The following is a 14,187-nucleotide window of genomic DNA, read 5'->3' as shown; positions in this document are numbered from 1 at the left end:
ATATTACCTTCTTTACTCATACTTACCTCATATAATCATCATCTGTGTGCCCTTTGGAGAGATTTTTTACTGACAAGAATGTGCATAGAAGCTAATTTACCTGGACAGTGCAATAACATTTTGACTTCAAAGTTCTTCCAGGATAAAGTAATCAAATGCAGTATCATAAAATTTATGATGAAAGGAGAAGAGAAAATGAAGACAACTGCAGCTTATGAAGATGGTTTTGTATAAAGTGATTTTAAATGTACATTTTTTTGAGCTAGAATCTCTGAACATGAAGGGTAGTTAACTTAGAACTTATTCTGAAGTGAAAATGATAGCAGCAACGGTTCTGTATCCTTTATTAAGACCAGTCTGATTTAGTGGCCCAGTGCTGCTTGTGTTGTTTGGACCTGCCTATACTTAATACACGCCTGAAAAAATGTGCTTGTGTATGTTCATACGTGCAATTATGATAAGCAGTGAGAATTTTCCATGTTGTTTGTGTTTGTAAGGAATGTTAGCATGAAGAAATACCATTCAAATTCTAGTGCCTTGGGAAGCTCTTTTACATTATGAGGATCATAAACTCATTATGTTTATTTAATGAGACAGTTGTCAGCATTGTCTCATTAGCTAACATTATGTTCATCCACAACTGGAAGAGCCATTTGCCATAAAATGATTCTATCCTGAATGTAATGTCTATTAGCAAATTTTCCTCTAGATCCTTTCAGGAGTGCCTGTACATCTTACGCTTCCTCTAGTGTTTGTGTAGTTAGTTTTGTGCCACTACAACAGAGTTTTTTGCAATACATATTTTAAAAAGCAGCTTCACCATTCTTCACAGAAACAGATAAGAATTTCTGTTGCATATTCACACAGATGAGAGACACTGTGCTTGCATTGTGCAGTAATTCTGAAGTGATTTTTCAAGAATTTAGGGTTGGTGGAGAAAGAGAAAAGACAACGCTAATGTTCTGTCAGAGGTTGCACTGATTCTAGTGATGATCCACCCCGCTATATACAGTCACACAAATCTGTAGGAGGGTAAAACATTGACAAGGTTTTGGAAAGGATGGGTAAGTGTACAGCTTTGTATAATTTTAGATTTTGTGTTGGCTGGATAGAAATAAGGCAAATGCCATAAAGATTTTATTCTGTAATGAAAAGATGTTCAGAAGTAGGCAACCCATTCACAGTTTCACAGTTTGTGGCCCTGTGTTCAAGCTTTATACAGTGTTTGCAGAGCAAACAGTTAGCTGTTCAGTAAAAAGCTTACTCATTTAATACTTCTCATAATGCATTTAAAAAAAATCAGTATGGCTGTGGAAGTGCGTTACAGCAACAAGCAGCCTGAAGCCAGGAATGAAGTCATTAAGATACACAACAGAAATGTGTTAACCAAAAGAGCTTAAAGGAAAGGAAAGAGAAAGGAAGAACATGTGATCTTTCACAGGACACTGGTGTCTCAGTACACTAAGAAAAATAAAAATTAAAGAAAATGAAGAACCACCTTTTAATGCTTGATGGGGAACAGCTCAGTGTTCTAGTGTGGGATAAGCCCATGGAAAAGGCTACACATCTTGCTTGTGCTGTGCCCCACTCCAAGAAGACAAGGAGGACAGGAGAGAGAGAGAGAGAGAGAGAGAGAGAGAGAGAGAGAGAGAGAGAAGACGTTAGCTGAGAGAACAGATACTTTTATCATTAAATTTGATCTAATGATAAAAAATGATGCTCATTATTCTGAAATTTCTTTATATAGATGTAGTAATCCTCCAAATTGAAATATTTGAACAGGCTGAGGAACATTTATCTTCCTCATAAATGACTGCTGGAGTGTCTGAAGATGATTAAGCAATACCTCCATTGGTTGAGTTATCATTTTGTTTTGTTTTATTGATCTACTCTGTTTTGGAAATAGTTTTCCTATTGATTTTTTTCATATAAGATACTTAATTATTACTTAAAGTAGCAGAAAATTAAAGACAGTGTGGAAGAGAGCGTATTCCAGACCTGTTGTGTGGCTGCCCTCAAGGAAGACTGCTGCAGAGAGAGAAGTGTTTCTTGTAAAAAAGTGTAAAGAAAGAGTGTCATCCTACAAAGACCCCTTCAGTACATTTTTGTAACTAACAGCCATACACCTAAGAATGGTTTGCTATATTTTAAAATGAAGGACTGTACTCTAGAAAGCAAAAACTTTCTAATTAGGTGCTTGTGTTAGAGTGGATTTATCTCTGGATGAAGGAAGGTAGGTGGTAGTGGACAAAGCAGGCATTATGATCCTTTGTTATTCAGGGGCTGATGTGACATTAGTAAAATAACGCATTATTTTGCAGTTCTGGTTCTGATGTCTGTATTGTAAAAGACGGCTGAGAAACTGGGTTTTGGAAAAGATGTGAATGAGACTGGTGGAGAGCTTGGCTGAAAGAAATTTGCAGTTTAACTTATGTAGCTTACTTGAATATAATTTATCCAAGATCTCTCTTCCAGCTCACCACATGTTTTTTTCTCAGCTTTGCCTTTTCCTTTTACACTTGCAATGTGGGAACATTTCTCCAAAATTGAGTTGAATACCTGTGGGCAACATTCAAACTTTTTTTAACTCTTTCCAGGCACTTCAGTAATTTTTGTAATGTTCTTCCTTTTGCTCACTAACTTGTAGGGTTTTTTTTCGTCCTAAATCCACACTGAAACCAACTACTATCTCTGACTCTTTTCAGCTAAGGGAGTATTTTATGCAGACTGGTAAATAAACGTTCAGGATCCTCTCTCTTCATTTACCCCTTCTCCACCTGTGTTCCAGTATTGTTGTTCCTTGTATCTGAAAAAGCTTCAAGATTGGAGAGGGTTTTCAAACACAGAATCAAGGATTTTTTGAAAGAGTAACGTTTACACACAGCATTACGTAAATGCTGAGTAATAATATAGGTGCCAGTCAAGATGACTTAGCTCCATTCACAGGCTGAATTCTTGTGACAGTGGCATACAGTTGCTTTGACTGGCTGTAATGAACAGCCTGTAACTGCCATTGTCTACCATAAAATAAAGGGATGTATTTTTTCCGAAAACTTCCAGCAAGGTAGTGTCTTTAATAGTTTTGACTTCCATTTGTACTTTTCAGAATCTGTTTTTTTCTCTTTAAAAGAACTTTTGAGTGCTGTCAGTAATTTTTTTTTCTTTTTCCACCAACAAAAAGTCTTGCAATGTTTAGTCAAGTGGCATCCTGAAATGATGGGACACACACAGCCAGTTGTTTCTGGGCTGAGTTAGAGGTGGGTTCTTCTGTGCAAGGTCAGCCAGTGTTGTATGAAAAGCAAATGAGCTGTGAAGCAATGCTTAAAAAGCATGCAAGCTCGTGTTATGGGCCCATTGCTGAGGAATTATTTTGCCTGAAAGATGGACACATACAAGATGGCATTTGGGTTTTGCATAGGAGACGGAATGCAGTCTGAACTACAAATAGCGTTTTATAAAAAGCAATGAAGGAGCATTTTCGGATTTTGTGTTTTGTGCTGTATTTTGTACTGTAAAGATACCCGTGGTAGTCTGTATTTTACTTTCCCTGCTTCTCAGCAATATGCACTCTGGATGCACTATTCATTGCAGTTTTCCTTAATACAAACCAACCGAGCAGTGGTGATGGGAGCAGGGATTCTATTTTTGCTGGTATATTTCCACTTCTTGGTTTGGATTTCAGAATGATTGTAATTACGGAAAGCAAAATGTTTTTTTCTCATTTCACCATTAAAATTGTTTCTTCTGTTGAATGAATACCAACTGAAAACCACAGAGTAGAGCTGTGGAGAAATTAAGGATTTTGTCAACATGAATTATCATTTCTCTCTTATCAGAGGGATGTTTCAGACTTAAATAAATTGAAAGTTCAAAATTTGCAATGACTGAAGCTTCTAAGAATTGCTATGATATCAACAACCAGGCAACAACCGTTGTAATTATCATTCTCTAATGGATGCTTTGGAATGTGAACAAGAGATTTATTTTAAACTCAACAAACATCACTTTTCTATTTATTTATTTATTTATTTGAGGCACATACTCTGTCATGTTTATGTATTGCAAGGATGCTTAAGGTAGGCTAGTGTGTTTCTACTAGATGGGTAGAAGCCAACCTGCCCTCCTGAAACCGTGGTGCCTAACTGGGAAGTATCTGGCCTGTTTAGCCTTGCCTTAACTGTACTGTTAGGGAATGTGACTTAAAATAGCCAGAATTCTCAGAGATAATAGTAGTACTTACAGTAGTATATTCTATTATGTTACTTAAATTGAATTAAGCATAAGATACCTGTGATTGTAAAAGTCATGAATTTGAATCATTGTTATGTGATGTGGCTTTTTCAGTGTAGTCCATATTATTTGTATCTTTCTTAGGTAGGAATATATAAAACTTAGAAAAAATATTTTTACAGCTGTAATGTTAGAATTGCATCTCACTGAGCTGGAAGCACCTGTTCTGTGACCTGAACATCACAGAAGGCTTGTCAGGGTATCAGTATTTCTGCAGTACTGAGGAGTGCTTCACTGCTGGAGAATGTTGCCTTTTGGGGTCGCAGAGACACTATCAGAGTGAAAAATAAAATATTTCTGGATAAAGATTTGCTTGTTAGGAATGTAGACATATGCATTTTCTAGAAGGCATTTAGAATTTTACCTGTATAAATAGTTTACTGGCACGATCATGCTAATGCTAGGGTTAAGCTTTATAAAATTTGTGAATGTTGTATGTCTGAATAGGGATCTATTAGGATTAAACACAGTTTACTTGAACTGCCAATAAAAGCTTTAAAGGAAAAAAAATGACTACTCCTTCATTTTCTGAGACTTCTGTATCTTCTCCATCTGGCAGATAGCAATGTGAAATGTTCTGTCTTTTGTCATGCCCCTACCCTTGCCTGAAGAGTGGATATATAGTATGTATTGAAAGTTTAGCTAATAAATCATTCCAGAATTTTTGAATTTCACTACTTCTATATATATATTTTATATATATATATATATATATTTATATACCTATTTATACAGAAAATAAAATTTAAAATATCCAGTCATTTTAGAATGCTTTAAAATGGTTTTTTTTTTAACAATATACTTCAAAGAACTCCTCAAATAACTCCAATGAGATAATGCACGGCTAAAGGAAGGGAAATATTTTGTTTCAGATTATTGTGGTCAAAGTTGAATTATATCTTTTTACAGAAACTGAAGATGTATATACCTGATAATTTGCATGACTGTACATGGGTTTATATGCTTTAGAGAGAGAAATACCTATAATGAAGTTGTCTGAATCATAGCATCTGTGCACACATTTCTGACAGATACTTAATTTGTTGAAATGATGAAAGCTGAATGCTGGTAGCATTTATAATATAGTATATAGTGTTTGCTAGACCAAGCATCATTTTGCTTATGCAATCTATGAGTTTTGACTTAGATACAGTTTAGTGTTATGCTATTTATATGTTAAGACTTTTTTTAACAATATGTTGATCTTATTCCTTCTCAGGGATTGTTTGTCTGACTGTAAACGGAGAGCAGAAGCTGTACTTTTTGAATGTTCTAACTATTTTACCCAATCTTCTCAATTTAAGGTTACCTTTGCCTCCTGGAGCATTCTCAGGACTTTGGGAAAATCAGGAAGCATTCCACAAGTTATATTTCCAGAAATTTCCAGTAAGAATTACAAAATGAGTTATATAAACTTTTAGTAATCTTGCAGCACTGAATAATGTGAAGTCTAAATTGGATAATGTAAAAAAATATATATATGATGTCTTATATTAATGGGAGATCTTTGATATGCTTCTTACAGTATTGAGAACATTTCATGGTAAACATTTCTTCATAGTTCTTCAGCTTCTAGGGATACTGAATTTTTTCAGATCTGAAACAAAAGTAGTAAACATCAAGTTTCCAAACCTGAAAGTTGTTTTATGTCATTTGGTCTAAAAACATTGCCACATTTGCAACCTTAGTCTAGAATAGCTTCAGATATCCTTCTACTCTTGATATGCAGCCGTTCTAATTTAATGTCAGTCCAGAATATGCACTTGTCTGCAATGCATTTAAATACATAGGAGGCTCCTCACTGAATACCTCCACATCAGATGAAATATCTAAGGACTTGCCTCCTTTCCACATAGAAATTGATCAGCTGGTACAGATAGGCTGTCCAGAATGGAGTTCATTTGGTTTCAGTAAAAGTAAATGAGACCCAAGCAGACAGATTGTACTGCCATGTTGATGGTGTATGGATGAATACAGCAAACAGGAGTATCTTTAGGGTCAGTTTGACAAGTGTCGTTATGTTGTAACAATTCCAGTTTTCTTGTGTAGATTCAGGCAGTATTCTTCCCTGGGCTGTCAGGGATTAAAGCAGGCCGAGTGGAAAAAGTTCAGGTTTATGTATTCCATCTTCTGTCTTAATAAAGGCTGCAAAAACCTGGAAAGAAAGCTGCAAGGCATATGATGACATAAGAATGGTGAAAAATAACATAGAATTAAATCTTTCAGACATCAACAACTTACTTCATTTGACACAATCAGTTTTGTTTGTTGGTTTCATGGGAAATAAATGGCTCTTCTTACTAGCATTTTCTGAAGTTTTGTTTTTTTGTGATTTTTTTTTTTTTTTAATTGTGTTGTGTTTAGGGATATTATGATACTATGGATGCAGGCTATATGGATGAAGATGGCTATTTATATGTTCTGTCTCGAGCTGATGATGTGATCAATGTTGCAGGACACAGAATTTCAGCAGGTGCAATTGAAGAGGTGAGCACTTCCTGGAAGTAATATAGAAGAGTGAAAGATACATAAAGTAAGCCAAATTTATGGAGACAGAAAATCTCAGAAATTTTCCTTTCTGCTTTTCTCAATTGCATTTGCATTAATACTTTTAGTAAAAACATTAATTGCTTCAGATCTTTCCTATTAAGGGTCTTTCCAGAACAATATAAAGCATTTAATACCATAGGCTTGATATAATAGGCATGATTTGACATATGAGTTAAGGGGCAGTATGGTAGAACAGAAAGTATTCTGTCTAATGACATATGCTCTAATGACATAATGCTCTAATGACATGTTTTCTTGGGAACACTTTATGCTAATGTAGGCTCAGCATGTCAATTCCTTGCATTAGCTGCTGCAGTCACTTTAGGATTAGAAACATTTACTCCTCAAATAAACTTTTCAGTTGTGGTTTTTTTTTGTTTTTTAAAATGTTTGGTGTTGTCTTGAATTCTTTTAACATAGACTAACATTTGCTGTTTTTTCTTCATTTGAAGAATTTGAAGAAATCCTTCTCTGTTCGAGAGCTTTTTTGTATCAGTCTTACCGTATGAGAAGTACTAAATAAAGAGTGGAAATTTCTGTTAAATCCCACTGATAAATTAAAAATCATTAATGTAGTTGCTGTGCAACTCATAAGGTTGCAAATATCACAGTTCATATTTCTGTCTGAATTTCAAGTCTCTTTTCACTTCCTTCTTCACAAGTGCTGTGACTGCTAGTTCCAAATGATACCAGTTTTTTTTTTTATTCAGGGGGACTAGGAAAAGGTGTGTAAGATATGTACAAGGAAAAATCCTTTTATAAACCTCTGAATTTAACTGTTAACTGAATTTCAAACTAGTTTGTTGTGCATTTGGTTTTTGTTTTGCTTTGTGATACTGGTTTTAGCAATACATTACATTGTTATGTTTCGACGACTGCAGTGGTTTGGGTTTTTTTTTAAGACTAGATAACTTGAAGTATAGACAGAACTCTGACTGCATGGAATAGAACAAATTCTGATAAAAGCAGGCAGTCCTTCAAAGGATCAGTCAGCCAGAGTTGAACCAGCTGCAGTACTGATACGGGACTGTGAAGACACGAAGATGGCTTTCAGTCTGCTTAAACTTATTTCCCTTTGAAGTGAGCTTTTTGTGTTGCTGTGCAACAATGGGGAATCTCATCCCTATCCATTACTGCTCTGTTGCTCAAGGGTATTGTTTCCTAGCTTCAGGCCAGATCTGAAGCTGTACAAGGAACCGAATTATCTTCTCATCAGTGTCATCTTTGTATCTGTCTGAAACTGGTCCCCAGGTAAGCATTGCTGTTTTTACCCTGTTAGTTAGAGCTTTCCCCTGAAGCAGTGCTTCATCACTACAGAATTCCAGATGCTTTTCTTTTTGTCTTTTGAACAAAGGTAAAAAATAGCATTGTTAATACATTCACAACAAATTGCTAGTTAATTGGAAAAGCGTTAACAAGAACACAGCTTTTCAGTAGGATCAGTTAAAACAGAATTGGAGGTTTAATGAACAGTCATCTAATTAAGTGTCAGTTACCTTGTTGAGCAAGTGTTATCTGTGTTTATATTGTGGCTGCATTACAAGCTTAATGAGTATATTCTTAGTGCTTTGGCTAAGAATTTCAACTTCACTATGTGTCAAACGGTTAGTTTCTTATCCCTGTTAGTATCAGTGGAGCTCCATCTTTACTGAGATAAGGTAACTCTACTGTTAACCTTGCCAGTCACTGAATGTTAGCCAGTATGGTAAGCTTAGCCTGTGTTGATCTGTCCATCTCTTTTGCCTGTATATCTGTGATTCCAAGTTTGGCTTGACTCTCTTGACTCTTTTTAACCCAAATTAAGTCTTGTCTGTCCAATGCAACAGATGTGAAGTTGCCCTTTCTGACAGTGGGATTTCTGACTGCTGCTGCATTAGAAGTCCCTTGTGCCCAGTGATCGTATTCCAAAAAATGCACCTTCATTTTATCTTACTTGCCACCTAAAAATTGTTTACTGGTGCCGATTTTGTTCTCCATTCATCTTTTCAGCCTATCTTAAGAAACTGATAGTTTTTAAGTTAGTATTTACAATTCCGGTCATACAAAATTACCTGTCCCAGTTGCAATGGCATATTGATGAGATTTTTGGATAGACCAGTGAAGGAAATTAATATAGATCTTACCAGTCTACTTTCCTACAATTCACTGAAAAGTAGATGAAAAGTAGTTTCATCTTTTTCTTTCTTTCTTAGTTCTGTGGCTGTCAGGTTGCTACTGGCAGGGTCAAGAAGGCAGAGTAGAAAAAGAATGGGTATTTAAAGCACAAAATTGAATGCTTCATGGATTAGAGGTGGCCCAGGCTAATAGGTTTATATCATGCAGTGAAATATCACTGGGATCTGGAGTTGCATGAAGAAGCTAGGTGCTTTGGAAGAGGATTTTCGGTTACTGATGTCTTAAGTCCAGCTTAGCCCCTGTCTTAGTGACACATATCTCAGTATCCTTTACAATCACCAAGACAACTTGGTGATTTTCTTTCAGGAAGTAAGAATCTCAGCTGGCTGACTGAAAACAAAAGAGTAGCTCTGAATCTTTTTTCTGAAAATAGTTCAAGATAGTGCTGCTGCTGCCCATCACTTGTCTAACTGCATGTGTGTGTGGTAGAAAAGAGGAGGCTGTGGTTTAATTCCTTTTTTTGTCTATGACGGTTGAGACCTCATGTTTCCAAGCTGGTCACCTGAGAACTAAGGTAGCAGCAAGCTGACTTGGGCTTGTATTTGGCTTTAGTTGAAATTGTCTTCATGAAGCAAAGAACTGAAAAGATACAAGGCATAAGCGAAGATGAGCCAAAAGTGAATATGAGTCCATAGCCCTGTAATAGGAGAGTTCCTGAGGTTTTAGTCCTTAACTCCACAGTATCCATGATGTTAGACTAACATTTTTTTCCAGGAAAAAGCACACTAACAAAAACCTGGATGTGATAGTCTTGCTTTTCTAAAACTATAAGGATGCACCTTTGCTTTGTTCAAGCCTAGATTATTTCATGATTCTATGATTCTGCATTTGTGTCTTATGCTGCCAATATTTTTTATTTCTTAAATGTATTTGAAAAAGACACATGGGCACCTATGAAAGTATTCACACATGCATTTTCAACGTGTGTAATTAGAGTCCTGAAGTGCACTGACTAAATAATTGCCAATGCCAGTATTTAATCAGTAAGTCTATTTTTGTGTCCCTCCTTATGGAATTTCATAATTGAAATGTTAAAATTATTATTAATCTAGTTTAGTTTTGTTTTCTGTCCCTCAGTGTGTTCTCCGCCATCCTGCTGTAGCAGACTGTGCTGTTGTAGGCCAGGAGGATGCCTTAAAAGGGCACGTTCCCTTTGCGCTGTGTGTGCCGAGAGACGGTGAGAAATTATTTCTACTGGTGTAACTAAAACCTGCAAGAGTCCTAGAATTATTAAAGGACATGAACTTCTTCACTAGATGTAAAGGCAGAAGAGAAGAAGATTTTGGAAGATATTGTTGAGCAGGTTCGAAATAACATTGGTCCTGTGGCAGCTTTCCAGAAGGGGGTGTTTGTGAAACAGCTACCAAAAACACGTTCTGGCAAGATACCACGTTCAGCTCTTTCTGCACTGGTCAGTGGAAAGCCATATAAAGTAAGTGGGGGCTGTATGCCTTAGTGAATTAGGCACATGTACACATCTAAAGACACATCATCATGGTTTTAATTCTCTAGACCATACTAGAGCCGGTCCATGACTTCAGATACTATATTGTATTCTACTCTGTTTTACTTAAGATTTTCATGTTTCAGAGCTTTCCAGATAATTTTCCCTTTACTATTTTTGAATATTAGATTTAGAAGATTCTGAAATTCATAAATAAAATTGATTCACTGTTGAAGGACATCAGTCTATCATTAAATGCTTTTGCATATTCTTCCTTTCCAGATAACGCCAACCATTGAAGATGCTAATGTGTTTAAAGACATAGAAGAAGTGCTGAAGAAAAAGTAAATGGAATAATGGGCCAGTGAAAGCGTCTGTTACTGAAACATGCAAAGACTTTGTATTAGGAAATACATATTCTAAAAACGAATAATGATAATGATTGGGATTACTTTTTTTTTTTTAACTTTTCTACTGTGTTCTTCTATACTGTGTTCTTTTACCATATTGTCACAGCCAGTGAAGAATACTGAAGTCTCTGTGTGTTGTCATTGAAGGCAATATAAGATTGCTAAGAATTTTAAATAGAATTCATACATCTCTCTAGCCTTCAAGGGAGTCACTGTATTACTGTGATAGAATTGTGGAATCACAGAAAAGCTCGGGTTGAAAGGGACTTCAAAAGACCATCACATGTAGCCTTTCATAGGAAAAAAGGGTACCTAGAAGAGATAATCTAGCACCCTGCTGAATTGCATCGTGACAGCCTCCAGTGATGTGGATTCTGCGCTGTCCGTTATTGCATAATGGTACCGGTAACTTGAGTTTGACTAAAACATCTTGCAGGTGAGATTCAAACTGAAGACAGCACAAAGGAGGAATCCTAATGTGAAAGTCATTGCAGGCATAACTTGTCTTCACTTAAAAATTATAAGCCTTATGCCTTTTAAATTTTTATGAGCTTTAATTTTTTTTAATTACTTTTCTGGTTTCCACTGATTTTTTTTTTTTTTTCCCTAAGACTTTCTGTTATAAATTAGATTCTTTTACATGCTTTGTTCAGTAACTTTTTGAAGTGTCTTTTTTGTTTGTGTGTTTTGTAGAATAATAGATTATTTCTGACTTTCAAGCCTGTTAAATCTTGATTTATCCATGGTAGTGTTGAATGGAAAACATGTACTTTAAATAAATGCAGGCATTTATGCTTTGGATTTTTTTTTTTATAATTTTGTTTGGTGGCTTTTATTGCTGCTTAGGAGAAGGACAACCAGGACATGTTTTCAGGCACAATTGGATGTATATATAGCTAAGAAATTTAGCAAATACAGGTACTAGGCAGCCCTTTTGTTATGATGTAGCTTGTTTCAAAATGCATTCAGCATACTCAGCACACCAGGATATGGAAGATACATGCTCTAAATGCATTACTTCTCAATCTGCAGTTTTTAACTCAACAAGAAATGTAAAAATCCTTCTAAAAATATATAAAATGCATTTAAAAACAAATGAAAAGTATAAAATCAGGAAAGTTATTCAGCATTGCTTTTCAGAGGACTGAACAGTAAGCAGTTGCCAAATTCAGAAGCTGTGAGCATATTTTAATACCTCTTTTTTCTGTAAATCATTCAAGACTGAGTAGGAGAGAGGCAGAGGGGTCAGGTGCACTCACTACTGCCTTGCTCATGCAGAGGTTTCCAGAAATACCAAATGATTTCTTTGTCAGCACTTAGAAAACCTAGATATAGAGCAGCAGCAATGCACTATGGAAAAATATTGCTTTTGTTTCCCAGAGGAGCCTTTTTTTCTGAGCAACTGTGATTGCAGAATGTTTTGCTTACAGGTTTGGGCTAGTGCCTAGCTGGGGAAAGGGAAAGAGGGGGGTATTCCTGTATGTGGGTCTGTTGCTGCCCAGCAACATGGTTGTACAATCAAGGAAGAGCAATTGCATTTAACAAGTGATAGGAGATTACTGTTTCTTCTTAATTTTGTTTTTATAAAAAAGAAATGCTTCGGTAGATCTGAATGGCCAGGGATTGGTGTAATCTTTATTCGTTAGTTGTGGTTTGGAGCCGTGTAGATGACATTTAGCATAGCCATAACTCCTAACTGGTGGGAGTAAGCCTTGGCTCACACAGGGGAGACAGGAATGTACCAGGAGTTTTTATATGCTAGCCTTAGATCGCAACTGGACTTCATAATAGTAATTTTTGTTTGTTTGGTTGTTTTTTTTAAGTGTTTTTAAATATTCTGGTCTGTTTTTTTTTTTCCTCACTGTGGACATAAGTTGGGGTTACATCTAGGGCAGTATGCCTGGAGCTTCAGTTACAAGGACTTGCTTCCCTAATGTATCCCATTTTCCTCTCTGCCCCCACCCTGAAATTGGTGTGCGGGTTTTCACAGTGTAGGCTGGAAAAGAAATACTGGAAAATTGGAACTGGGCTTTAAATAGCGAATTGTATTCAGCTGATACTACAACCACTTCCAATGGTTTCTGCATTGCTTTACTTTGTGACATTCTGGACCAAAGTAGCTCGAAGGAGGGCTATGGAGAAAAGTAAGGGACATCAGCAACATTGGTTAAGTCCAGGGAACTGTATGTAGAGGAGCTGTGTCCCTGTACAGCTGTGTTCTATCCAAAGCCATCCTATCAGCCACATCATTAAGTTCCGTGCGCCCTCTCGTGGCAGATTATGACCAGTAAATTTACCATAACTCATACCTGTTGGTTGCAAAACGTGCTTAGGCTTTGTTAGCTACGAGAGGTATGTGGCATCCGAACTATTTTAATGTGACTATGTAGAAAGCTTAATAGACTTATAAACACAAATAGCACTGAATTCTTTTTTATTGACATTGGGGGAGAAAAATCTTTCACCATCTGATTGACTGAAGTTTGCCAAATGAAAATAGACAAAACAAATGTTTATGTACGTGCAAACATTGCAGATCAAACTGCAAAAAGAAATAACTAAAAGACAGGTCTTGAGCTAAGATCAAGCAGCAGAAAAATAGCAAATAGATAAATGACTATTAAGTAGGTCTTACTTTGAAACTTCCCATTTAAACAAAGAATAAACAACAATAACACCACCAAATAAAGCCACAGCAGGTAATAGTTGCTCTTCTAAACTTTTATACACTATATATTAATCACTCTGTCTTTCAGTTATTTCCTCTGATAAAACAGACTTCTGTGAAGTCTCAGCAAGGCCATCTTGGCTAAAAGCGTAGCGTTAGACAGCAGCCTGTCTAATGCCCTGTTGTGATGAAGAAATTGTGGGGTTTAGCTTCTCTTTCATTTTCTTCATGGAATATGCTTGGAAACTTGAGAATCTCATTCTATACAGTCACTAGATTTAATTTTCCAATGCTGGCTGGTGTCTGAAGATCCTGGAACGAAAAGGTGGCTCTTGGTAAAGCAAGATTCTTCTTGGTCCGCAGGTAACATAGAAGAAAGTTTTTGGTTTTCATATAAATCGTGTTTACTAAATTGCTTTTTTTTTTCTTTTTTCTTTTTTTTTTTTTTTTTTTTTGTAAACAGTTCTTCTGGGTTTATGTGTGTGTCTTTAGGAGTTGAGCCATCGTGGTGCTTCTCTATAAACATCTGACATTTCCATTTTGTGTTTAGAGGCCCATTTTGGCTCCAGTTCCAGGTTATGTCGTACTATTATACATCATCAGAGGCAGGTGTTCAGCTTTAAATATTGACAGATTTTTTCAGTAGGAAC

At 36.2% G+C, this 14,187-nt stretch overlaps 1 protein-coding gene across 1 annotated transcript in view; it reads left to right on the top strand.

The window, feature by feature from the left end:
* Window positions 1–10,807, top strand: part of ACSS3 (acyl-CoA synthetase short chain family member 3) — a gene marked incomplete at both ends in the record, with an annotated part of 75,833 nt that extends 65,026 nt beyond the window's left edge. The window contains 5 exons of the mRNA XM_079542448.1: window positions 5,595–5,676; window positions 6,655–6,777; window positions 10,093–10,192; window positions 10,272–10,447; window positions 10,742–10,807. Of these exons, the coding sequence (XP_079398574.1) occupies window positions 5,595–5,676; window positions 6,655–6,777; window positions 10,093–10,192; window positions 10,272–10,447; window positions 10,742–10,807 (547 nt within the window). The remainder of the gene's footprint in view (window positions 1–5,594; window positions 5,677–6,654; window positions 6,778–10,092; window positions 10,193–10,271; window positions 10,448–10,741) is intronic.
* Window positions 10,808–14,187: the final 3,380 nt, after the last annotated feature.

Source organism: Tetrao urogallus (genome assembly GCF_951394365.1).
Source record: "Tetrao urogallus genome assembly, chromosome: 1".
In the NCBI taxonomy this organism is placed as follows: Eukaryota; Metazoa; Chordata; class Aves; order Galliformes; family Phasianidae; genus Tetrao; species Tetrao urogallus.
The sequence above is the reverse complement of the archived record's forward strand: the minus strand, read 5'-3'. Positions and strand labels throughout refer to the sequence as shown.